Here is a 27,202-nt window from a genome sequence, read left to right on the forward strand (position 1 = left end):
GGTATTTGACAAGACGGAACGAGCCGTATCAGTCGGTAGCTTCTTAACTTCAACCTCTTAATACCTTAATCCGCTTACGTCATGACCAGATTTTACGTGCTCGCCAGGATTACTTCGTATACGTCGCTCTAATCGCCCTATTTTATTCGGCTTCCTTCCTTTAATTTCGTCTTTCAATTATCTTTACGACATCCTTTCCTGGCTGATGTAGTATGGGAAATTTAATTGGATAGATACCGGAAATAACTGTCTTTCGTTTAAAAGGAGATGGCCGGCCGATCGCGGGATACGTTCGCGTCGCGAACACTGCCATAGTGAATGGATTACCAACGAATTCCAATCGTAACTGTATCGATGCTAATCGCACGACGCGGTAGAACGTTGCTGCACACAGATGCTCCCATAATTCAAAGACGAACGAAAAACAGAATGAGGGAAGAGAGAAATACCTACTCGTGATTCGATTCAGGGTGGTATTTACCGAATAGCCAGTAATAAAAGCGAATGCGTTACCTCTCCCCCTTTTTTTTTTTTTTTTTTTTTTTTTTTTTTTTTTGGTAAAAAGAAAGATCGCCGGAACAGAGGAAACATTCGGGGAGTATTAAAACTCATCCGTCGAAACAACTCTTGACCAACGATTTAACGGGCGTGTAATAATCCGATGGTGGTCGAATGAGAGGAAGAAGGCAGGAGGGAAGACGGATGCATCCGGTGTCGCGCATTTTTCTCAACCGGAGCCAGGCAAGAGAGAGCGTAATGACTGGTTAGCGCGAACAAAGTGGCGAGGCTGCGTCAAAAGAGCAGCTCGTTCGCGTATCGCGCGCGTTTAACGAGCATGCACTTTGCCTTATCTATTTTTTTCTTTTTTTTTTGTCCTATTTTCCTGTTTTTTGTCGGTGACGCGTATCCGAGCGGGCTCGGGTCCACCAGGCTCGAAACTGGAATCGAAATCCACGAACAGTAGCTGTCGCGGCACGGAAATTACGAGGGGCACGAACGCCCGACCCGTTAAATTAATAGTAATTAGTTAAGCGGACGTTTGGAGCAGGGAGTGCCAGTGAAAAATTGTAACGGCCGGTGATAATAACCGGCGGCAGTTCAGGACGATTTATAAATAACGCGACAGCGTCGAAGAGAATTACGCTCGCGTTTCGCTCGTATCAGATATCCGCGGCCGCACGCGACACCGGACGCGTGTTTCCTCTAAATCGACCGTTCCAGCTCTTTTACTCCCTTTCGATTCTGCCAACCCTTTCACCTCTCGTAGTCGCAGGCCCGCCTTTAACTCTGCCATACACGCGAAACGTGTGTGCGCTCGCGATGCCTGCCATACTCGCCGTGCCCGCCGGCCACTACATCGCCACTGCTGTCCGGAAGTAACTCGTGCCACGCTACTATTACTGTAAATATACCGTCTGTGTTTCGTCCTTCCCTAAGCGGCCGGAACTTTACATGACGCAGCCACGATGAAAACTGCAACCCGATTTTATGGAACCTCGCAACTCCCGTAAACCTTGTTTCCCATCGCGGCTTCTACGTTTTAACCAATTAACCAATTACCAATTAATTCCGGGATCGAATAACTCGAGAACGAACGAGCTTAGAATAACGTCGGAGGAACTTTACTGACTGCGACGCTAATCGCACTCGCGTTTTTCGTTACCTTCCGACTCAAACTCGTGCACCCTAACGTTAAATACAATCAACGATAAATCTTCGCATCGCATCGCGATCTCGCTTTACGACACGTTCTTAGATTATCCCTACCTTATTAAGTAATTGCAATTAAAAGGGGTATACCGTGAGATAAGGCGTGCCGCTATTCCACAGTTACTTGGCACGAGCCACAGTATTTTCACTTAATCACGTCGATAGAGGAAAAAGTAAGAACGAACTTTGATCCTCGTGGCTCTGCAGAACTCTATATTATGTAATCATCGGTGGAGAGCGCAAACATCGATGTTCTCGATCGATGAAGAAAGATCGTATCAATTTACCAGGACAGCGTGGCGACGGTGTCGAATTGAATCCACGATAGCGATACAATCCGTGTCGTTACAGCGATAATTAGCAGCCGCTTTGAAGCACTTAACTCGCTGGCCGTGCTTGGAAATTCCTATCAATTCCTTCACAGTAAATTTCAACTGAACTGGTTTGGTTGTCTTCTCGTTCGTCGTTCGCGACGCGATACACCGTGACTTTCGGTCGGGACACATAGTGGGGATGTTACGCCGGAGAAAATTTTCGCTGATAACAACGGGACCGGAGCTAACCAACTTCGCGTGTCGCTCGAGTTCTTCGCAGATTCTTCGCAAGGACGAAATAACGAGCACCATCCGCCTCTCTTGACTCTTGCCGCTCCTTTTCCTCTGCCTTTTTTCGAGTTATTTTCGTGGGTGAAAGAGTTCACAGAAATTCCAACTCTTCCGCATAGCTAGTACTATTTTCCACGTAAAATCAATAACGAGAAGCTGAGAAACGACCCAACGGAAACGAAACCCGAATAATTTCTTCAAATAGCTACTTCTATATTAGCTAGCTAACTTATAGGTTAATTTATTTAGTGTACGGTCACAGACGTCACTTACGAGGCGTACAATTCTACGAAAAGCTAGCACATTCCTCGAGAATAGAAAATGGTTCGCGGAAAAACATATCCGTTTGAAAATTGAAGATTCTTCTAGACAATTCGTTTTGCGCGAGACATTATCGAAAAGAGTATTTAGGGTAAATCGGAACGGTGTATACATACACGTACACGTAATGACGCAACCGAATGAATAATTTATCAATTTATCGATAAATCGTACGAATCGAACGTGTTGCATTACTTACACTCGTTTAACCTTGCCCTCTGGTAGGTTTCAATGATATACGATATACCCTGGTTTCGCATAAAATGAAACGTCGACAACGTGGAATTGCACTGGCAACTATTGGAAATCAAAATTTCATACGCGATACCGCATGCACTCGATAAAATATGAAACGCATTACTACAATTAGATTCGTCAATCGCGGTTTCATTACTACATCACTGTCATATCGGTAATAACTGTCATTAGCTGGCCGTAGCTCGTGTTGTACCGCTCGAAATGGTAGTCTATAGTTTGCCTCGCTCTATTCGTAGGACGTTCATGCAGAAACGTTCCAACTGAATTAACTTGTTTCTCGTTAACTGTAATTCTGCTTGTTGAGAAATCTGCGACGCGAAAGCAAGGCGAAAGGAGTCGACCAGGTTTGTACATCGATGTTATTGAAAAAACGGCTGCTGTCAGCAACGAGAAGGATGGAAGGAAAAGGAGAAGGAAAGGAAGGAGAAGTAAGGAGCATTCACCTTTGGAGAAACGTCAGGAAAGCGGTGCGTCAGCTCACGTCTTGACTGAGTTTACGAGGCACCATAGCCACGAGTGTATTTGCTCGTCGAAATCCACAGGATGCCGGTTTACGGGTGACGTAAACGGGTTCTAGCAGTCGGCCTGCCGCTCGACCCGTCCTTCTGCCTTGGCCTCTGGTGGTTTATGGTCTGGTTATTCGGTTGACGCGACCCTCGCCACTTTACAAGATCCGTGCAAAGCGGGGAGTTCCGGGGAAACGCATAATAAGGTTTTCCCTGGCTCCAGAGCTCGGATCGTTCTCGTCCAACGGATCACGGATGTCTCGTTCGCTTCTTCCTCGTTTCTACTTCTAGCTAGTTGCTCGACGTCCCGGATCGGTCATTCCTGGAAATCAGAACAACGGTCGGAAAGGTGAAACAGGAATCCACAGCAGGATTATTTACGAAGCTGCAGCGATACTGTTTTGGCAATTTGCCTGTTGTCTAGAAATAAATTTCCCATTCGCGTGACCTGATAAATCGCGCATAAATTTTCTGCAGGTTCGAATCATTGTTCGAAATCATTATTGGAAGCTCGCCGTGTTATTCCGATTGCTTCGACCGACTCTGCCCACCTCTGCCAATTACGGCAAGACGCGTAACGGAAAGCAAAGCGGTCGCTTATTATTCCTGGGATTGTTCGATCCAGCCTTACGTGATCAATTTGTAAGTTCGCAAGGAATAACGAGTAATCGCGAAAGACGCGGGTCGAATCACGCCAGGATACTTCCGGAATTCGAGCGAAGTTCGAAAGTTCAGATTGTCTTTCCCTATTTCCTTAACACCGCTTCCCGTAACACACTTCCCCTCGTTGTTCGATATCTTTGAGCGGCGAGACGAAGAAACAAATTGGACGTCTTCTCGCTCGTAATCGGAAACTGGCGACGAGAGTTTTACGGTTGGACGTCGAAGTACGCGGTACGCCAGATTAAAGATGTAAGAACGAGGGACAAGAAACATGGCGAGAGGACAGGGCCGATCTCGTCGAATCTCTGTCGCTCGTTTTTTCATACATTACCATATTTACGGGAATATTAAAATTCGAAGAACTCGAGAAAACTCGCGCTACCGCGAAAAAAGGCTGCGGTCTTTCGAGAAGCGTGCTAATCTCGGCAAGACGAGCGGTAAATCAGACGTGATAAACGTTTGCTTGAAACGTAGCTAATTCGACGGCGAATTGTACGGTGGCAAACTAGCGGCCATGAGAGTGAATTTGGTAGAGAGGCGAAGTTGAAGCCGTACGTGTCCCGGGCTCATAATCGTTGATTATTTCTTTGTTGGGGAAATTTGGATAGTTGAATCTACTCCGGAGCGACGAAGTTTCAAAGTACCAACAGCATCGTAGCAGGTTTCGACTTACAATTCGAGTCGCAACTTCGAGCCGCTCTCTTCGTGGTACGTCGAAGCAGAAATTGCTGCTTCCCCCCGCCTCGACGTTTTGGAAGCATCCTGGCAACTTCTAACCACCGTTATACACATCCTAGTTCACTCGGGGGACCAAACAATTCGCTGCTATCTCTCCCAACCGGCATTCGAGTTTCAAGCTAGTTTCAGGCCTGGGAGATAAGATGTATCTAGGAAGCTGTAAGAAAGAAGCTGCGAGAAGAATACCAAAGTACGATAATAATTGTGTCCTGCGAGCGAACGAATCCAAGATACCGCGATTGTAGCGTACGTTTGGATGATCTAAGCGAGAATTACGACGCACGAACAGGTACGAAGGGAATAGACAATTATACGAGGGTGACTCAAATATAAACGAGACTTTATTTTTAAAATAATTTTATTCAGTGAAATAACATAGCCAAGCACATATTATTTTTCAACATAGTCTCCTGCTTTGGAAATGCATTTTTCCCAGCGGATTGGGAGATTTTTGATCCCAGCATCGTAAAAAGAAGAGTGCTGTGTCAGAAGCCAATTGCGCACAAAGGCCTCCACCGCCGCGTCGTCTTGGAATCGTTGTCCTCCTAGTGCTTCTTTAAGCGGTCCGAAGAGATGGAAATCGCAGGGCGATAGGTCAGGACTGTAGGGAGGATGATCAAGTGGAGTCCACCTTATTTCCTCTAATGTTGTGCAGGTTAGAGCTGCTGTATGAGGCCTGGCGTTGTCGTGGAGGAGAATGACGTCTCGAATCGGTTGGTTACGCCTTTTCGAACGATAAGCAACCTTTGCCTCCCTCAAAAGCTCACAGTAATAAGCAGCATTTATTGTGCGAATGTTCTCCTCCGTAATGCTGGTTCGAGGACGACGATCATGTTCCACATTTTCAACCAGTTCACGTCCTTCCTTGAACTTCTTATGCCAGGCAAACACGCGAGCCCTTGACAGTGTCTGATCCCCGAACTGTGCAGTCAATCTTTGCAGAATTTCTATTGGTTTGACGCCTTCATGTGTGAGAAATTTAATAATAATGCGTTGCGCAACTGAGAGGTGTACTTGTTGCTCTGACATCTTGAATACTACCGCCAAACGTGTCTGAACTGGACAACGGCCTGCTCTCCCCACTCCTGACATCCCAACCAATGCACACTAGAAGCGGCCGCTCGCTCCCTTTAAATTTACGCGCTCAGAAACAAAAGTCTCGTTTATCTTTGATTCACCCTCGTAAAATGACTTGCTTTAGAACTCGACGAACGTTTTGACGAAACTTTGTCGAAATTTCGTACTGGTGTAGTCCGCGTTGAGGAAACTGTAGATTCGAAGAGGTCGAAAGAAGAGAGGAGAAAGAATTAGGTTTGTTCGGTGATTCTAGAAGACGTAGGATCTCAGAGACTTCGACAACGATTTCGTTATCGTGAAGAACCGGCCAAGTCCAAGGAGTCCTTTGAGAGACGTTACCTCGTAGCGAATACACAGGTCGCACCTTAACAAGCCCGGAACCAAGGGAAAAGAGACGCAAAGGAAGACGGACAAAAACGAGAAAAACGAATGTCGCTTAATCAACGCTTCTCACTCGACGAATTTTAAAGAAACGTCGTAGAACTTGCGCACGCTCCCGTGGCCCTTGTCTACCTCGACGAGTAAACGAGCAAACAGAAGGTATGGAAATCAGGAAGAAGACATTCCCGAAACGAACGCTTCGCTCGATAAAGTAGTTCTAGTCGACGCGTCCCGAAACACGTGCATAATTCTCGAAAACTCTTTCGAACATGAATTTTGTTCGAATCGAAATACTTTCGAGAAAATTTCGTAAATGCAATTTACTTAGCGCGTACCGTCCGTTGGAAAACGTTCGCGGCGTGAGTATTTCTGAAGGAATACTCGTCGAAGAAGAGAGGGAAAAGGAGCAACGAATACGCTTGTCGGCGAAGAAAAGGAGAAGGAAGAGCTTAGTCGACGGAGAAACGCTTTGTTCGTTGATCGGCATCGGGCCGATCGACCTTCCCCTTGGTCGAAGAATAAAGAGAAACCTTGCTAGCCTGTACAATCGGAAGGCCCCATAGTTCGTGCTCACGGAAACGTGTCTAAAGCGCTTGACCATTTATTGTCTACTCGAAGATCACCGCCAGCCTGCCATCTTCACGGACAATATCTATCCTTCGAGCTTTTATCGACTGACCGATCGATTCCACCTGATTGCGACACCATCTTTGTCATACGTGACGCCTCGTCGATGAACGCTATATAGACACGATTATAGCGACGATGTCCGATGCAGCGAAGCGTTCTCGTCGTATAAGAGCGAACGGTGAAAATGCGACGTCTGTCCGACAGCAGATTGCGCGAAAGCTATCGAGTTGAAGGAAGATTTCTAGAAAGCGGAGAGAACGACAACGCGACGCGTTCGACGATCCTGCGGTATTCGATAAAAGTTGCGAAAGCGATCCGGCAGGACGGTGCGATGATTTTCTAACGTTGGAATAAGATCCAACATCACGTAGGTCAGATTCGTTTTAATACGGTTCGGCCATTTGACGACGGAGGTTCCTTTTCCGTGAAAGCTGGACGAGGTCCAGCCTGAAGCAGGACATCCACTAGGGGCGGACGTGCCTCGCCGTAATTCAAGCGGATAAGAGAGAAGGTGGTCCCGGGTCTTGGTCTGGGCAGCAAAGTCCACAAGGTGGCGGGTACACAGAGGACGCGAATGAGAAAGCCGTGTAAAAAGGATCCCGGGGATTAAGATGACAGAGGCCGCGATGGAGCACGGTCGGCCATGAACGTGATTCCTACTCTGGAGTCGATGGGTATACTTCTTGGAAGAACCGGCAGCCACTTAACTCCTTCGAGATCGATCCTTCTCAAGGTAAACTGTATGCCGGACGTGACGTACTTCGTTCAAGCCCACTTTCCTTCGGCCGCGTTACCGTTTCTGTCTCTCCTTTCTCGTCTGCCTTCTCCGGCTGTTCCGATAAAACCAAGCCGATGGAAATCCAAAGTTTGATTTATCCATCGAAGATCTAGAAAATAAAAAGATAATACCCAGAAGCGGTTGATTGGCACGCGGTCGTGAGAAGCGGCATCGCGGAATCTAGCTATTATTCGTAACTGCGTTCTAGACGGAGAATGCTGGCACAAGGAAAACGCGATTCCTGTTGTTCAAATTGCATTCGCTTCGGTTCGTAAAGCTCGTCGTCCTCCGCGGCCGGTTGCGACGACGGTTTTCAAGCTAAACGGCATGGCACAAAGAGACACCGGTATGTCGGAGAAGGAATTTCAGCGATAGCGCTGATACGCCGTGCTTTCGATATTTCCGCACGTTAGGGGAACACGAAACCAATGAAATTCGTGGATAGTGTGCTTAATTAGGACGCAGGTTCGGGCGATCGCAACAAGAATTCCATGGTGGGTTCGAGCTAGCAGGTACCGAACGATAAGCCAACTCGTTGGATTGGCCGGTTGGGGCGGGGTAAATCGAATCGAGAGGAAGAGGGAGCGCGCAGGGCGGAATAGCTGCCGGCAATTATAACGTTGTACGAGGCCCGAGCAGTAAATAATGGGTTTTGGGCTTGTCCGGTATTCAGCCAGAGCGTCAATCACCCTCAATCAGTTAGCGGGCTGGCTGCGACCTAAATCAGAGGGTGCGAGAGGGAGGCTGGCGAACGAGAATACGGCCGAGAGATCGAGATAAACGGAGGAGGACAGAGGGACGGACGACGAGCTTGATATCGTACCCGGTGAGTGTCAGCCGATAAAGCCGGAATGACAAAGAGGGAAAGACGGCTGGAAGACAGCTCGGAGGATGATTGAAAGGATGGCGGCTGGAAAAAGAGTGGGAAACGACAGCCAGGTATTGCGAAAGTATCGCGCGGGATCCGGCCAGCCGGCGTTCCGTGATCGCCTCTTTTCAAATGTTCGTTCACGAACGTTGAACGTGGACGTGTCGCGTCTACGGAATATTACGTTCGCCTCGAACCAGACGAGATCCGTGTTAATAAATTTTATGCATCGAAAATTCAACGATGGAAGGTCGACTGGTTAATCGCAAGTTCGAAGCCGACTAATCAATTAACGCGAGTCGAGGTGGCGCGCTTGCGAGTCGCGTGAAACTCCACGTTCCATCCTCCTCGGCTTCCCTTCTTGTCTCTTTCGTCTAATCTCTCCCAACGAAATTGTACGAGCTACGAGTACGAGGCGATCGCATCTGGCAAACGGCACTGTTCGAATTGAACCGCCGTCGACCTTGTCGAGTTATCGTACGCGCGCGTTATCGTTACTCCGACCGTATTGAATTCGCGACCGAACCAACCTACCGTATACGACAATCGAGAAAGTTGTCGCATCACCCCGACCCGACGACTAGGTCGCTTTCGATTCCTGTCCTCTCGCACAATGCTCGTTATCGGTGACGCAGCTTCTGTCCCGAAAATGGAAGACAGCGATGAATATTGCAACACCGAGGAACGCCTCGATGTTTCCATCCTCTCTGTCCGGCGCATACATTCTCCGTTCGTTATCAGTTGGAAAGGTTTACGCGAATTAGTCACGACACGCTGGAATTCGGCGTACAATCGCGCCAATCTCGTTTCGATAGTTTCAAAAATGATTCCACTTGATAAAATACGCGAGCGAGAGGAAACGCGCGGCACGGTTTACGTTCGCGAAAGATTCGATTCAAAGGGGAACAATGTAGATCGGGTTTCTACTTGCTTTCCTTTAAAACTCTCGCTCCAGGCAAACCGTTTATATCGTTCTCTGCTCCCTCCTGAGAATAGTTTCGCCGGTAGACGGTCAAAACTTCCTCCCACGCGGTTTCGTACCCGGTGTATTCTTTTTCGCGATCGACCAGTCACGATAAGAATACCGTGCGCGTTCGTTCGTCTATCGAGCTTTAACCTTTCTTTATCGAGCAACGAAGATAACCTCGACGACTGGTCGTATCACGTATCGAACGCCAAATCCTCCAAAATGACTCGTCGTTCCTGTCGAATAACTCTTTCAAATCCCGATTCGTCATAATAATTTAAACGCTGTCCGTGATATTCGATTCCTGGGTATGTCGCGTACACTTACGCCTCGCATGCTCGATGAAACTACATTATGGCCGAATTATTCGGCGTAAAACAGTAAAATGTAAAAAGGCTTGACGGGCGAGACGAGCTGGGTGGAGCTTTTAAAAGCTCTCTTTAATCCCGTAGTCTCTCGATTGACCCCCCGCTCCATCGATTTTCATCGACTTTTACGCGCACGTTTCCGTTCTTGCCTAACAGCTTTCGTTTTGCAGCTCGATCAATCCATGCTGAAATCCAATTGCTCGGATGCACCGGTCGTCGGAATAAATTCATTTCACCCTTTGATACGCAGCAAAGTATTTTGCTATCCGCTTTCCTTGCACGGTCGGTTTTAATTACGAGAAAAGTTTAAATTTATTTCAAATATCATCCGCCTCGGTTTTCTCTCGCTCGATAGTGCAACTTTTGTTCCCGTGAGATACATAGTACCGAGGAAACGCGGAGACGAAACGTGCAGTCCCGGAAAAATATCCTGCAATCGATCCTTTTCGATGAAACTTACACGGTAATAGCTTCGAATTACCTAGAAACTGTGTTTGCACGTTAATGATCGGACAAATAGAAGCGCTCGTTTCGCGTGTGCTCTCGCTGAGCTTAGCTCCGCGAGTTCCTATCCATCGTTTAGAAATACTAGAAACCGTTCGATCTCGAACGCTTGAATTTACAAATAAAAATAAATTACGAATGTCTATCTTTGTCCACTGTCAAATCAAATTTTCTACGGCAAAAGGTAAAAGCGCGTCGTTCCTTCTAAAAATTACATCTCTGTGTTTAGTCCCGTATAGTTTGCAACTAACGGGCGTTAAACGAACGAAAATTGACCAGCGGCTAGTCTACTTCAGCCAACTAACTGTCGCTTTGTAGCAGAGCGCATAGCTACTCGTTTCCGCTACAAAAAACCGAGATCCCTATAGCTTGCAGAACTGTCCAGTGATGTACTAAAAACGAATCACGATATCAAAACGATCTCGTTGGGAGCATCGTCGTTCAATTTATCCCCCTTTCCGTGGAAACGCTATCCCGGTCGATGGTTCGGCTTGACTTCTGTCTAGCCGAAAGTGGAATCTCGTCGGAGGCGCGATTTCGTTTGACTGCCATTATCGATTCTCATTACCGTGTGTTCTCGGTGCACCTGTTTCGTTTCCATCGCAAAGCCGCCCGTCGAATTTTCCCCTTGCCGCGTCCTTCCTTCTTTCTCTTTACTCTTGCCAACTATCCCTCTCGGCTATACGGCGAACTTCGCGTAAGAACGAGTCAACAACACAGCCAGCATTTTTACATTTGCATGCAAATAAGCGGGGATCGTGAAATCTATGTAGCCCGATCTGTGTAACAACCCGTGTATACGTAAGCGAATAGAGCATCCTTCGTTCGCAACGAAACTCAATTACGTTTCGTAATCGTAAAAAGGTTCTGACGAAGAATACAATTGTTAAACGAGTCGATTCGTATACGCTGTCTATCGCGAATACGGTGTCTTCTTCTTTCGATTCCAAAGTAGAGCAAATCCATCGAAGAGGATAGAGTAAGGTAGCGCGCGAGTTTTCCGATTACGTACGTTGCGCGTAACTGCAACAATTTGTGTAACGAAACGAACGGACCGTAAAGGCATTCGGTTGCGCTCATCGATCGACGAGCAACGTAGCACGGTCAAACGTCTCTGTTATCACGCTTCTAGCCTCCCATCGACCGTATCTACGAGACGGCCCCTTTAATCGAGCTCGAGGCAAACTCGAGAACTTTCCTAGTATTGTCGTTGCACGTGTAACTCGCGTCTCAGCCTCTTACCTTTCCTCGTCGTCCTCGAGCTGCCAGTTTCCACCGAAGAACCGAACGGAACCTGCCACCGTCGCGCAGCATCGCGTCGTCGCAAGCTTTTTTCCAATTCGTCACGCGAGACAATCTATGCACGTAAGTGCAGTATGCTACGTCGCTCTGCAAGACACATCGCTGGTAATAAGATAATGCTGGACGTAAACGGCCGATGGCACGCGTCGAGGCGGCACATCCTCGAATTTAGCGTCTCTGTTATCGGCCGCGCTGTAGCTACGCTCTTCCCGAATTAAGCCATGGTCCCTTTAATCGAAGCTGACGCGAGCTGCACCATCGTTCGTCGTGTCTTCGCGCTACACCTGCTGTGTCCCTTTACGTTAGCGAAACAGCCGGGAACACGGCCGTTCGTTTGCAGATAGAAATCAGCTCGTCGATCTCGTTAATCGTTCCTGGCGCCAACACACCCTTTACGAGATTGTTCTTCCAAGTCTCATTATAGAGACTGGCCGTTTCTCACCGGGTGAAATACGCGTTAGAATCGTGCGCCGTGTAAGATACTCGAAAAGATGCGAATTTCAGGTGACGATTTTCGTTAAGAGAGCGTGAGATAGTGGCGAACGAGGGATACGCGATAAACGCGAATATAACTCTCGGAACACAATTCAAGTGGATTGGTTCGCGCAACCCTCCTCCACCCGCATGTAAATAGGTTTTAATATACCAACGCGTCGTACTTGTATACCAACACTCAGGTTCCAACGAGTAATTTCAAGCATTTAACCTGCGAGAGGGTTTGAATGGCTGAAAGGGCTCCTGCTGGGTATAGGGGACGCGAGCAGTCGGAGAGCAGTGTGAAATTTAAAGTCTTCAGAAAACAACGCGCCAGGTGCGGCGTTATTTGCGTTAATCAAATGCCTCTCGAGCCGCTATTAGCACGCCGTGTCTAATCCGTGAAGAACGCCTGGAAAATTCGATTACGGATTCGAGCGGCTCGCTTTTCTGCTAAATTAACCAGAGAGAGAGGGAAGGGAAAGAATGAAAGAGGAAGGGAAAATACTCACGCGCATTTCTGTTATCCTTGGTATTCGTCACCTTGCCAGAGCCTGATTTTTATTAAAATCTCTCGCGTTACCTTTCTGCCCCTGAATTGCCATTAGAAATGCTAATCAACATAAGGGAGTTCGTAGTAAATAAATTAAACGAACATCCCGAGCGGAGATAAAAAAGAAAATGAGCATGAGTTTGGGGATGGAATGTTCGTTTTTTTAAAGGGTCTGTAGAAAACGGCCAAGGGGGATGTTCAACGTATTCTATGAGAAATTACGAAAAATAATCCTCGAAAATTATCATGAGAATAGCTTCATGGTCGCGCGCTGAGGTCTACCCGAACAACAATGCCGTCTGGTCCTATCTGCATAACAATGTTTAGCCGTGAAAACAAAGCTCCGTGACGTACCGGGTCAGCGCCGCGCCGGTAAAAAAAGGTGATATATTAACTAGACCGTGGTTTTCGACAACTTCGTCGAATTTAAAGTCGAACTCGTTCGTAATCGTTCCCGTGTCCCAACCAAAGAAAACTTTCCTTTTCTCTCGACGAGCCTCTCTCGATAATTTCGAAGATGTTAGCGAGCGTTCGCAAAGGAGAGTGCGTGTTGCGCACGGATGGCGTGTTCACGGGCAGTAACCCTAAATATTAACACGGACCCCATACGGGTGAATTGCCCACCATTACCATCGCCACCGTGCTTGGTCATTAGCGTGGAAATATTGAATTTCGTTATCGACCTGCTATTATCGGACTGACCTGGCCACAAGAACGACTATAAGGACAAGGAAACTACAGTCGAAATCGAACGTGTCGGACCGAAACGCCGCTCTTTACGTCGTCGCTTGTGAACGTCGTGCAACTATGTTCGATGTTACTTTGGGATATCTTTTCTGTCGCGTAACCATCAACGTCGACGCGCTGAACGTGGAGTCTTTTAAAATTACACGGAGCGGAGGAACTTGATGGAAGGGAGTGTGCGCGCTATGATGCAAGCAGAAACGCGAGACGAAATATTGTAATAAGAGGAAGAGCGATTGTCTGATGAAATTTTGTCGACGCGTGTTCTTATCGACTCGCTCGTCAAAGGATGTCTCCATATTTGTCGAGCTGGCTTCGTCGTCTTCGTCGTTGTCGTTGTCGTTACCGCCGTCGCAGTGCTTTCTGGCGGCGCCTCGTACCGAGAGTGAGAGAGAGGGAGAGAGAAAGAGAGTAGTTTGTTCAGAATTCAATTTATGAGCTTTGCTTTTCACGAGCTCGCATCTACAGAAGAAGATGGGTTTTTATTTAATGGATAGCTCGTATCGCGAACGTTCAACTCGAAATATGTCGCTATTACGGAATAGCAAATTGGAGCTAGAAGAGGATTGATGAGGAACAGGAGGATGGTTCCAAGTATAGTTAGACCGCAATTGCACGCCGTGATATCGTGTGTACGCGCAGCGTGAGAGCTTCGGTGAACTCGTGTATTGTTATTCCTCTGTTAATGTCAGCATCCACCTACGTACGCGTCGGGCCACATTCCTCGTGCGTACACACGTCGACATTCCACTCTCTCTCTCTCTCTCTCTCTCTCTCTCTCTCTCTCTCTCTCTCTCACTCACTCACTCACTCACTCACTCACTCACTCACTCACTCACTCACTCACTCACTCTCTCTCTCTTTCTGATACAATCATCGAATGTGAAACTGTAGCCGGGAATCGAGACCAGGTCGTCTTAATTACGCGCTTAGGAGCCGGTGCGCTTCGCAATCGTTCAGCGTATGCTTTAAAGCTAATAAGCCACAGGTTCGACGTATGAACAAGTTGCCGTCACCGCTCTCACGAACTTCCTGTTCTTTGTTCGTACAGTGCGTACGTAGCATACTGTTCGAAGTAATCATCCTCGTTCAGACGATTTCGTGACTTGCTACAATATTCGGATCAATAATTTGTCGAGATGGTCGCGCTTCTTTCCAGATTAAACGTCCTACCAGATATTCGGAGGTTTCATTCGACATTTTTCGACCGTTCCTTTTGCGGTGAATCGTGGCGCAACAAGCAGACGCGATGGTGGAAAAACGAAAGCAGAAGCGAGTGGAATGAAAGAGAAAAAGAAAAGAGGGAAGAAGAAAAAGATGCGAGCCTAGAGGTGAGAGAAAGAGAAAAAGAAGGGGAGAACAGTGACGCGGATCAACGCAGAGAGCACTCGGCCGGCAGTAGTACGTCACGATAGCGTCAGTCGCAACTACGCGTCCCGTTCCGATATGTCTGACTGCATGTCGTTATTTCTACTGAAATTCGTCGCACCGTCCGTGGGCATGACTACGCGGCCGCGCACACACGTGTACGTACACGCAGCTCCGGAAATATTCACCGGAACCAACTTCCATTTCGACGAGACTCATTGTCGCCGACAGCACGAACGTGAAAACAAATAGCAATCGTTGGGATACGAGTTATCGTATACAAACGTTCTCGTCATTCCTGCCTCGACGAAATGCTCTTTTCGCCTCTGCTACCAGTGGCCCCGAATTCCAAGCGGACGCAATAACGAAAAAAAAAGACGTTCTTCGTTCAAATTTATCGGTGTCACGCGTTTCCTTCTTTTTACCGTCGAAAGACGCGACACGCGACGACTCGTCGAGAAGAATTCCTTCCATCTTCCGATAACTCGCGAATGCAAATGAAACTTCTCGTAGAGGAGCAAAGGGGAATGTGGTATTTGAAATTCAGGTTGAAGCCGCGGTTCGACCGACGCACAACAAAAATTCGTGCGGTGCATGGTCGCGGTAGATCGCGCGAGTAAAAGCCCGGCAAAAGCGGATGAGATCGGTAGAGTAAAGTTACCGAGTTTCCACTGTTTTACTTCGCGGTCTCGGAAGAGCGAGCAGCTAACTGCGTTGATAGTGACACAGACGCATGACGAGTATGTATCTATGTATCGTTGTTATTTACCCTATACTCGTACATCGTTTATCATTTTTGCGGGACGAGTTTGAGGATAAAAAATGAAAGCACGATACCAAACGGAAAAAAGCCATGTGGCGCGCGGCTAACGGACTGGAAATCACTGACAGTATTTTTAATTGTCCACCTCTAATCATTTTTACATTTTTTAACGAACCGTAAAGGGTTTACCTTTTATTCTCTTTTCACGCACCCAGTACTCTCGCGTACGGTTCTTCCAGTCTTTAAAAAGGGAATATCCTCGTGACAACAACAACGCGCGTCCGTGACAACAACGCGTCCAGGGTACGGAATAGAAAAATGCGGGTCGTAAAATGAAGAGAAAAGACGCGGAACGAAATAAAGATGTAAAATGAAGGAGAAGAAACGTCCCGAGACGGTCGGATAAAAGTATAAATTTATAAAGCTCGAAGACGTCAGAACGATAAAGTATGTTCTCTGTGAGGTAAAACAACTCCACGAGAATGTCACAAAATTAGCGTTGCAATAAATAAGCGGACATACAATATTCTTGAAGGAAACGTAAGCGAAGTAAATGGTGGATGGTCTCCATTTATTTCGCCGCTATTTATCCTTTGCCCGGAGGACATGCATCATTTTTACGAGGAAAACGCGAAGCCAGGGAACCGCGGAGAGCCACGCAAAAAGAAGCAACGCTGGTGAAGCTTGCGGTGGAAAAGCAACGTAAATGGGGCAAAATACTGAAAAAGGACCTGCACGTTTCCTCTGTAATTACGCAGCCGTGCATGGAAAATAGATCGTTGTCCCAGTGACTCGTTCGCTCACTCGAACGATCTTAATCGACGACGAAAGATCGACTCGTGCAATCTTAACTTTTCCTCGTACTCGCGGTTTCCACTCTCTCCGATAATCTTGAAAGCTTGAAACTGTGATTTCTCCTCCCATTAGATCGAACGCGGAACGAACGATATCGTGGGATGTCGCTGCGTTAACAGGCTGATTGATAACTTCGTTATAGTTGAGCTACCGGGATTACCACGGTTGCCAGGGGTAACCTATCGGCTACAAAGTCGAGAAACTTAATTAACGAGAAAAACCTCGGAAGAACGGGTTGTAAAGTGGATCCGTATCGCGAACCGAGACCCGTATATTCGTGCTGGTGCTATTTACCCTTCGCCCGGAGGGCGTGTATCATTTTTACGAGACGAGGGCTGAACAGAAGGGTAGCCGGCACGTAAGAGCGAAGTGGAGAAGAGTGACAAAGGTGAAAAAGAGAGAGAATGAGATAGAGGAAAAAGGAGAAGTAGGTCGCGCAGGAACAGCGAAAGGGATCGAAGGGAAAGGTCGCGGAGGTGGTAGAGCGAGAAAGGGGCGAAATATTGGAAAACGGGCTGCGCGGCGAGATAAAACGTTTCATAAAACAGACATCGATTCCGTATTACTCGGTGGCGCGTCGACGTGAATCGAGCAGCCCGTCGCGTCGCAAAGCTACTCGACGAGTGGCTGAAAAGTCGCTGTAACGAGTACCCGACGAAGAAAGATACGCGTTTCCTTATTGCATCTAACCGTGTTCCCATATCCGACATTGCAAACGTCCCTCACTGCGATCTTATTTCCTCTATTTTTCGACCCCGTTTTTCATCCTTCTGTCTATCGGTACGATCCACCCCACTCGGAAAATCCCATCAAAAGGAAGAATTCGCTACGGCGACGACAACGACGACGACGACGATGACGACGCGTTGACGAGACACTAAACACACGGCCAATCGGAAATTTTTCGGAATTTTTTCGGAATAAAACGCCCATTCTACTAAGATATATCGTATTGGTCATGATTTTTCCATTTCGAGTAAAACAATATTTGACGACAAACTCGCGCGTTTCGACCTATGGAAATATCTCGTAAAAATTCGTTCGACGATATTTCAGATTTTTGCAACGACTAATGATACTTTGACGAAATAAAGAAAATAATAGACTCGTCGCCAACGATTAACGAAATCGATCGAATCGGATAGGAACGATTTTACACGCCGATGTTTGCTAATTCCAAATCCTGTACGACGAAAGCAGAAACTTTTCAGGAGCAAATTCTTTTTTCGTCGTTTTCTTTCTGTTTCTCGTCTATTCGGACATCGTTCAAAAAGCTTATACGAGCTAGAAAGCAGACTGTTCCTATTTTTATGGATCGAGTCAAGATGGCAACGTCGTAAATACAAAGAATCGCGAGACCTCGTAATTGCTGTATGATGCATTATATGGTACCGGCTAATGCTACATAATTATGGCACATTAAACCTTCGTTCCATAACAGTATTTCACTTGACATTTTTTTCATCTCTTTTATCGTCCGCTATAACAGGGGCGCCGATTCAGGCGTTTTTAGCGGCGGTATATTCATTTAATGAATATCACAGAGCGAAATGGTCAGACCGCGGTTTAACGTCCTACGCAACTGTTTAAGGATTTCGTGGAATTTTCAAGACGAAACATTACCGACGATTAAGCAGCAAAATTGCTGGATTTCGAACCGGCCCCTGTAGACTCGAGCTTCAAGCACGTTTATGAAATTTACCCCCAAAAAGAAAAGAAAAAGAAAAGCTAAAGGAGATCGTTAAACGTTCGTGCAGGAAGAAACGTGCATGCCGTGTATTATTTTATCGTCTTATTTCGATCGTTATTTTATTAGAAGCGCACCGCTCTCTTTTACCAATTTGCCATGAAAAACGATTAATAATATATTTATTTAGAAACACGTATTCCGCGCCACGTGCGCAGAAATGACGTTCAAGCCGAACAAATAAAACATATAAAAGAGAATTTCGGGAATCACGAGGTGTTTTAGGAATTAGAGTACGCGATGAAGTATTTGCAAGCCGGTGTGTAAACGCGTAGCGATGTATCGTACGATGTGGCGCATCGATCATCGCGAAATTTCAACGGAAAAGTAATTGAGACGGTATTTTTGTGAAGAAACGACGAGAACGGCAGAACACGCGGAAATTTTCGCCATATTTTAATCCGCTCACGATACACGACACCCTAGGTTCATCAATCTCCGCCGTTTTAGCCATCCCGTCCCATCGTCTTTCGTCACCGATCATTTATTTCGCGATTCGCTTCCGCCTTGTATGCGCGACTGTCACCCAGAAATGGCCACTCCACCGGAAAAATTTTATCAGACTACGGCTGCTCGGCATGTTTAAAAATGATGCTCAGACATTTGCCGTGTCAACGAGTACATTAACGACGAGTTTATCGCTCGATCCTCAACGTCGCATAATGTACCAAAGAAAAATGAAATCGCGTATCCGAGCTTGCCGAATAAACGAATCTCGTTTCAGACGTGATACAGCTTGAAATTTCGAGTCTTCGAGCGACGCGCAATCGCGCAAACATTCCGTAGCTCGTAATAATTATTCGCGCGTAACGAGCAAGAATATGCCGCCAATCGTAACCTGTCGTCATCGTAATAACGAATTAAGGAACTATGTCGAATCGACGGTTTGTAGAGCAAAAACTTGATGGATTTTCTTCGACGGGAACATTCTCGTGGCGCGACGTGTTATCGTCGTTATTGCGCGCTGTCGTTGTTGTTAGCAGAGTCTCGTTGAAGGGGGAGTAAAAAGAATCCGGTCGAGTAAGGGATAAAATCAACACTAGCCGGTGTTCGGTTGACTCGCGTCGCTTCAAATGATAGCTTTAAGGAAAGGTAAACGGTTTCTGTGTCGTGTTAAACATCGTCTCCCAGTGTACGCAGCAAGAACAATAACTCTGAACTGTTTCCTCCACCATGTCCAGCAGTTCGTTAAATATTACACTCTGTGTTGCTCCGCCAGTGATATCGATACTCTTTGGTCGAGATGAATTTCCGTATGCGAAGATAAATAACTGGTTGGAAAAATATCTGAGGAACGTCGAAAATGTATAATTGGATACGCGTCGCGTATCGATAGTTACGTTCATATATTAGAACGATTTGATTTGGCGTAATTGATTTTGCCACGGTAGTTTTTCCTCTATCCACGTGTGAAAGCTGGAAATCGGAAATGTGAGGTATCCGCGTACACGAAATATCAAACAATACAGGATTGGTTTAATTGCGTTATCTCTAGTCGGCCGCGCGTTGTACTCTCGACCGACGATAATTATTTTATCGATTTGAAATAATTACATTCTCTAGTAGGTGAGTAATAATGGCCGCGGTCAGTGGCTGGCGTTCGGCGACCACTGCCCGCCTCAATGAATCGCAATGGAAAAGACTTTTTCGGCCGATTCGGACCACGTTCCACCTCTGTCCTTTCCATTCGTTTCTCTCTGTACCAGCCGAACCTCTTACAATGAAACCTGCACGCTCCACTCGAATTTCATTGGCTAGAAATTGCGATCGTTTCCTACATACATATCGAATACCGCAGGCCGTTCCGCGAATTCTTGCCATTCCACGTGCAAGTCGGGCGTCCCAATGTAGAAAAAAATGCTTCGGCCAGCTAGCAAGAGAATGGGCGAGAAACAGAAACGACAAAGACAAAGCGGTCCGACAAGAACTTTCCACGGTTCCATTCAAAAGGCTCTAGGAATGCGAACCATCCTATATCGAGTATCTCTTTTCCTTCTCTCCGACACTATCGGCCGCTTTCCATCAAACGCTTCTCTATGTGGCACTAAACGTGCCACTAGAAAGATAAAACCAACCTCCGACCTTGATTAAAGGCTAAAATTTCTCTAGTTTCTCGCTATATTTTTAAGGGCAACACGTTTTTTCATTACGGTGGAAAACAACGTTCCAGTCGATGAAATAGCGTGTGGAATACGAGCGTCATTGATCGCGACAGATTACGAACAAATATACGCGCGCAATAACGATTATTATATTTTGAACACTCGAACTACTTACCGAGCATTACCGATCCTTCCCTTTCCCTCTAGCCCCTTGTCATTACCACCGAGCTTCGATAAATGCGAATCGCCTATGTATTACGTTAAGCACTTACGATATTCCAATAAATTTCAGTGGCGATTTCCACCTGGCAAACACACGATTTTCATTGTTCGAAGCGACGCGGTGATTATATCGTTCGAACGCTAAATAAACGGGGTCGGCTTGTTATTGATCTCCGGGGATTCTTTTTTACTCGTTGTAGGATCGATGCCAGAGAGAAGCCGGTGACCAAAGCGCAACACTCCTCGGATTCCGGGGTGTTTGGACCGCGAGCATACTTCCGCACGGCATTCCCGAGTCCTGCGGTCCTCGTGATCGAGGACATCAAGAGGCATGACGCGGCCACTTACAGGTGCAGAGTCGACTTCCGCAAAGGACAAACACGTAGCTTCCGATACAACCTCACCGTCATCGGTAAGTCTTTCGTTACCATTTTCGATGTTTCAATGGAACGCAGTTGATTCGTTCGAATTCACGTAGAGTACATATTTCCCGATGTCCGAAATACCATTTTTGTTGCTAAAGGCGGCAGCAAGCGACGAAAGAGTTTGATCAAGATCAAAGCGGCGCCTTTAGGAGCCGGTGAAAGGCGCGGCGTAATTTCTGATGTCAAACAAATTTTGCGGGTCGTTGAAAAGGACCCTCGAACGACGTATTACAGACGAAAAAGCAATGTGTAAAAAAAAAAGGAGAAAAAGTCGATGATCACGGTAGGTCACGCTACGAAGAAGAAAGTATATACGTATTTCTTCATTTGCAATGAGACCAAATATGTATGGCAATCTCGACTGTCGTGTCGTAAATTAGAACATCCGGTAGCTACGCCAATTGGTGTATCGATACCCAGCAGGCATTCTATCCTTTCAATAGCGATTGGAGCCAGGTTAAAGTATACTTGTAAAGAGGACCCTTCTCGCAATTGTATCGATTCGCTCGTCTAGACACCCGATTGATTTATTAATTAATTAATTCTCTGCTTAATATTGAAAGGATTAGACGAAGTAGCACTCTCGACAGCTTATATAATATCGCACAAGTACGGATCTAAATTTAATACTGACACAAATTAGAAACAATTGCGGATATTTCTGTATTTCGTTTAAAAATATTCGACTCGAGCACGATAGTGCTGAGCAGTAAGTTACTTGTCAAGAACCAAGATTAAACGGTATTTCATTTCTTGGCGAAATTCGCGAAACGCGCAGGTACACGTGCATTTTTCACGACTGGTATTCTGACCTAATTCGCGATCCTTGGATTTTTACGGGCGTCAAAGCCAGCGTACACTACGAAAATCTACCCCTTGGGCCAATTACCTGACGCGAACAGCGTTCACTCTGTGGTCAATCAATGGTTACCGGTGGTCACTTTCCTCAAAATCATTTCTACCGACTACCTCGCCACTGTGGACGCTTCTGGAGACTCTCTTCCGGTTCCAATTACTTCTGTGGATAGCGAGTTCAGGCCCGATCACTGATCGGAAATAATCTATCACTCAATGGGTTTCCTTTCGGTCATACGTTCGTAGGGTGACACTGCGTGTAATGAAATTTGAGACTCGAAGATCACATTTTAGGAAAGAAAACTTCGACGATAAAATCACGATGCGGGGATGGCTGTCGAAGAAGCTAATCCCAGAAATAGCAGAACGATGAGAGAATGAGTATCGGTAAGAAAAGAAGAAAATGACGTGCAAGAGGAAAAACGAAGCTTCTCTACGATCTGTTACGATTTCGAAAAGCATCGAAATTGAAGAATGGAAACTCTGAAGGAAACGAAGCCGAACTACAAAGGTGTCTACGTACAACTCTGATATATTGTATACGTACGTGCAATACGAAATATATAATAAGACGAAGAAATATAGGTTCGAGCGATGGAATCGATCGGGAATCAAGCTCAAGATTACAATTTCGCGTTACGGCTAACGCGTTAACGTCGTTCTTCTTGCGAAGATATTCTCGCATTTCCATGGTACGCGAACAAACACATGCTCCACTTACGAAGCGCGCGCTTCGCGTCGCCCCGTTACTCTCGACGTCGAGTGAAAAGTGCAGTTCTCAGCGGGCTCTAAGTCTGATCAAACAAATGGCGACTGTTGAAAAATTCATGAGCCAATCGAAGACGCGCAACCCTTGCTCCGACTCCGTGCTAGACTCCGTTCCGTATTCCGTGGCTCTATCGTCAGCCACGTGGATCTCTCATTGGCAATCTCTGCTGTTTACGCTTTTTCTTTTAATCCTGGTAACGTGATCACGAGCAGAGACTATCGGAATTGAAAACCGTTGAAAGTCTCTCGAGACAAAGATATTCCTCGTGTCCGGTTGTTTGACGGTTTCGTCTGTGAAAAATCCAAATCGAACGGAACGTGCTATCGATGAAAAGGACAGGATCGAGGGAGAAGAGAGACGATAATTCTGGAAATAAATTCTGTACAGGAACTGGACAGGTTTTCAGGAACGAAAGGAATCGAGCAAGTATGCGTCGCGGCGACGGTCGATCATAAAGTCCACAAGATACGAAAGTGTAACTTTCATGGATGCTCTTCAAAGCAGTCGCTAGTGAAGTACCTTCGAATCTCGGGATATTCCATATAGCTCGCGGCAGGAATATAACCTGGAAAATCCTGGCACCGATCCTTCGATACCGGAATCCATCTTTCGCCGCAATCCCGTACCTTCTTCCGTTTCTAACTCATCGATCGAAAGTTAGAAAGTAAACGAAGACGAGAAAAAGAGAGAGAGAGAGCGAAGCGATGGAAAAGAGAGTAGGAACGAAGAAGGGGTAACGATGGAGAGAAGTAGAAAAATGCAAGAAAGGGGCGAAAATGGTATAAATGTCGCAGTGCAGTGTAGATTCCGAGAAAACCTTCGGGCTAACGGGGAATTGCTCGATCTTTATCCGTTCGGATTTCTGCGTTTTTACACGCGTTCAGCTACGCGCGCATCTTCCAGGAAGAAATGTAACGCGATGTCTTTGGATGATTTTCCTATGCTGAATGCACGGATGGTAGAAAATTTTCGTAGATGCAGCTGGCCGAAAGAGCGGGACGCGCGATGGTTGGATGCGCGCGATATTCTAAAAAAGAGTCACGGAAGAAATTTGCCCGGTTGGAAAACCGTCCGCTTTGAGCAAGGTATTTTCATCAGAGGAGATTGGTTCCCAAGAGTTCCTAGATTGCGTCCATCCACTGGATTTTCCCTCGTAACAGGCGTCCTTCCGCTGCCCCTGGTCTCTCGACCTACGTTTTTATCGGTCATTTCCCTTTCTTTCATATCCTGCTTCCACTCTCCGCCCATTTCCGATGATACCCTACGCCGATATGCGTATCCTTGTATACTCCGATCTCCGACTTTTTCCTCGGCCGGAGGAAAGCGAAGAGTTACTTGTTGGCCTGCATCGAATTTCCCTCTGGCGCGTGCTATTGTTTCTTTTTTCGCGTGGCGAATCAACGCTTTCGTTGCCGTGCGAAAATCGAGTAGCTCACACTTCTCTGACTCGTCCGTTTCGGAAACGAAGGGATAAAAACACGGCGCAGGTGGGACGGGGCAGTCAAGAGACGGCGGACTGCCCGAGAATTTAATGAATCTCCGGGAACAGATTCCCGGTACGCGAATATTAGTTTTCCGATTGCCGCGCAACGCGTATCTCGTTTTGTTCGTCCTTTTATTTCCAGCTGTAAACGTCATGGAAACAAACACACGCGAGTCTGCTAAAATTCGATTCTATGGGATCGCAGCCGCGCTCGTAGTCGCCTACAAGGAATCGTAAAAATACTGGAAAAAGTTAGGAATCGCGCGACCAAACGTACGACAGTTGTTTATTACTATTTACGGTATAGTAAGGCAAGAACTATGATAATTCGATGACAACGTTTCCCCGTGCTCTTTTTAACCGCGCTGCGGAAACCGGACAAAAAGAGTCGAGATGGAGGCAAAAGCCACTCAAGGTGTAACTTAGTCTGCAAATTGCATCGCTGCGTTGTAAGCTGGTATTAAAGAAACGGAAGAATGTACTTACGCTAAGCGCAATTTTCCATTAGGGCGGTCACGAGCGACATGAAACTGTAGCGTACGGCTTCCCACTAACAACGCCTAACATTGTTTCCACCGCAAAAAAAGATTCTATGCCATTCGATCCATGAGTCGATGAATAGCGAGAAAAAAGCGCGTGCAGCTTTCAAAAAGTTTTTGGCGATCGGTTTTAATTGATTCTCTCGTAGGTTTGTTTATTTACGGATGAAAAACACGCGTGGAAGGTAAATGGACGCGTTAAGCCGCTTGGAAACACACGTCGAAACTTAGCTCCTGCCACTCGTTACTCACACGATCGCTAAGGCCCGAAAGTAAGCTCCTTAAGTGGTGCGAGTCAAGCTGATCTTGGATCTCGTATCGGTGAACGATGCGATAAAAAGTTGACACGGAAATTTAACTTCGTCGCCACCCTTCGGTGATTAAGGCTGATGATAGGTGTACGACTTAATATCGGTATAACTTTACGCAGAGATAAGCTGACGAAAGCGAAACGAAAAAGGGCACGTCGATCGTTGAAGTGTAAACGTTATCGGCCGATCGAATCGGAACGTAAAAGCTGTTATCTATGGGAGTGGAGTGATCTAGAAACAACGACAGAAAAAAACAAAAAACAATCGATCGCACGCATACGGATGGCAAATTTCTCGACAAGAAAACAGGGAACGCGGAAATCGGGCGTCATGTGTGCCGGAAGGACTTTGTTTTTGCTGGGCGGGAAGATGTCTGTGGCGGTGGCGGTGATAGCGACGATGGTATGTGTTGACGCCGCAGACGGATGTTCTGGCGTAAGAAGAAGCAAGAGGCAGAGAGAGACGAACAGAGAGAGAAAGAGAGAGGCACAAGAAAACCCTGCAGGTTGTCGAACGAGAGGTGAAACCGTGGATCTCCGAGATCTATTCCTCCAGCCGCGAGCGCGGGGTGGAAATGGAAAATTGTAAAAGATGGAAGCGAAGCCTGCTGCTGAAGTGGTAGGAAGGAAGAATAGAGATCTGCCCTCGTTAAGGAAATAATCCGCGGCTTAATTAAATACAGCGCAATTAGTTCTGCTTCTATAGCTGGATGGTGGCTGTGTGCGTGCGTACGCTCGCGACGTACAGGGTGTCTCGAGCGATTCTCAGTCGTTGCGGAATTTCACTCGAGGGAAAGAGACGAGCGTGAAAAGGGTGGCTTGCTCCGCGCTTTCAAAAACTTCGAGAACCGGAAAACAAGAGAAGCTTCCTTTCTTTTTCTTTTTTTCTTTTTTTTTTTTTTTTTGAACGCGTTAACCGCGCGGAAAATCGTTCTATTCTCCGGTGAAAACAGCCTCTCGCGGCGAGTACGAACATTTTGAAACGATCCGTATACGCGAACGTATCGCCGTGTCTGTCCCTGCGTGGGTGCAGGAAATCAAGAGAGGGTGAAACAGCCTTTCTCCCTTGGTTTCTCCAGTAGCAGTGTGCGTGCTCGTGAGCGCACTAACGCTTACGCGCTCTCCTTTCGTTTCCCCGAGTTAGCTACTGCGAGTCTGTCGTTTTTGCGAAAGTCCTGGTCTCGCGTATTCACGAGTTCGTGTCAAACCATCGTCTTCGTCATCGGAGAAGACTGAGAAATATAGAGAAAATGAGAGAGAAAGAGAGAGAGAGAGAAAGAGAGAATAGGAAGGATCGAGGAGATTAGGTGGTCGAATTAGAATTTCAAAAATCCACGCGAAACTTTCCACGTTAACTCGAGTCAAAGTCGGTCGAGGGAAAAGGAAAGGGGGAAGAACTGCGCATAGAAATGGACTGGGCTGGACAAACCCCGTCGTTAAATTTTCCCTTAATTAACCTCCCTCTCTTTCGCGCTTCTTGTCTCCTTTTCTTCGTCATTCTTTTTCATCCCCCTTCTCTAACATTCCACCTTTTATTTTTCTTTCTTTGCTCGACCGTTTCGCTACTTTGCTACTGCTACGTCTCGTTTTATTTCTTCCGACTGTATTTCACCGCACCTTCTTCCGGTTGTATTAACGTTTCCTCTCGAAAAGTCTCTGTTTGCATTCGCCACGCGGAAAATTGTCTCGACGTTTTTCCCGAATCGATATCTATTCGATCTCCGACGCGATTACCTCTTAACGTCGCGGCCTAACGAAACCGTGTACTAAATGTTGGTCGTTCAGCTTCGCCCGCTAAAAAGTCGATCCTTATGTTAAGGGCAAATATCGGAAACGAAACGAAATCGTTTCGGAGAGGCAGCCTGCCGAACGGACGAAATTCGAAAGCGATTTCGTAAAATAGTTGATTTAAGGACGAAGCGAGCGTTGCATCGGTCGAGAGGGAAGGCAGTCGATATCGGAATGATCTCGAAATTGAAAAGACCCAGGACGAGAAGAAGCGCGCATCGATGACTCGTTAAATAACTCTTCTTTATTCCAACAAGCAGCAATTTCACTTGAAAAGCGTTGAGCAGCAATTTTTTCCGGGCTTTTACTCGTGCGCATACGCTCCTCTGCACGTACTATGGGAGTTTGTACCGAGGTCGGCAACCCTTTTCCCAGCCGGTGCAGGTGTAGGGTTATGTGCTACGCGCCGACTAATGGGGAAAAATAGTAAGAGAAGAGCGAGCGAAAAATAGAAAGAGAGAGAAGGTAAAAGAAAAAGGACGAGGAGGCCTGCAAGGGAAAAAAGTTGGTTGCGCGCTATCGGCCACCG

General features: G+C 46.6%; 1 protein-coding gene and 1 long non-coding RNA gene across 4 annotated transcripts in view; one reads left to right on the plus strand and one right to left on the minus strand.

Annotated features, from left to right (window-relative positions):
- The window catches only part of LOC132913017 (nephrin-like), a 254,709-nt gene that overhangs the window by 158,399 nt on the left and 69,108 nt on the right, over positions 1–27,202 (plus strand). The window contains exon 3 of one of the 3 annotated variants that reach the window (XM_060970897.1): positions 20,705–20,916. The exons of the other annotated variants lie outside the window; for them this stretch is intronic. Within the exon in view, the coding sequence (XP_060826880.1) occupies positions 20,705–20,916 (212 nt within the window). The remainder of the gene's footprint in view (positions 1–20,704; positions 20,917–27,202) is intronic. 3 annotated transcript variants of the gene reach the window in all.
- On the minus strand, positions 628–5,107 carry LOC132913077 (uncharacterized). Its single transcript, XR_009659323.1, has 2 exons — positions 4,737–5,107; positions 628–3,722 (listed from the first exon to the last, which is right to left on the minus strand). It is a non-coding gene; the product is annotated as an uncharacterized LOC132913077 (long non-coding RNA).

Source organism: Bombus pascuorum, chromosome 12, assembly GCF_905332965.1.
Source record: "Bombus pascuorum chromosome 12, iyBomPasc1.1, whole genome shotgun sequence".
Lineage (NCBI taxonomy): Eukaryota > Metazoa > Arthropoda > Insecta > Hymenoptera > Apidae > Bombus > Bombus pascuorum.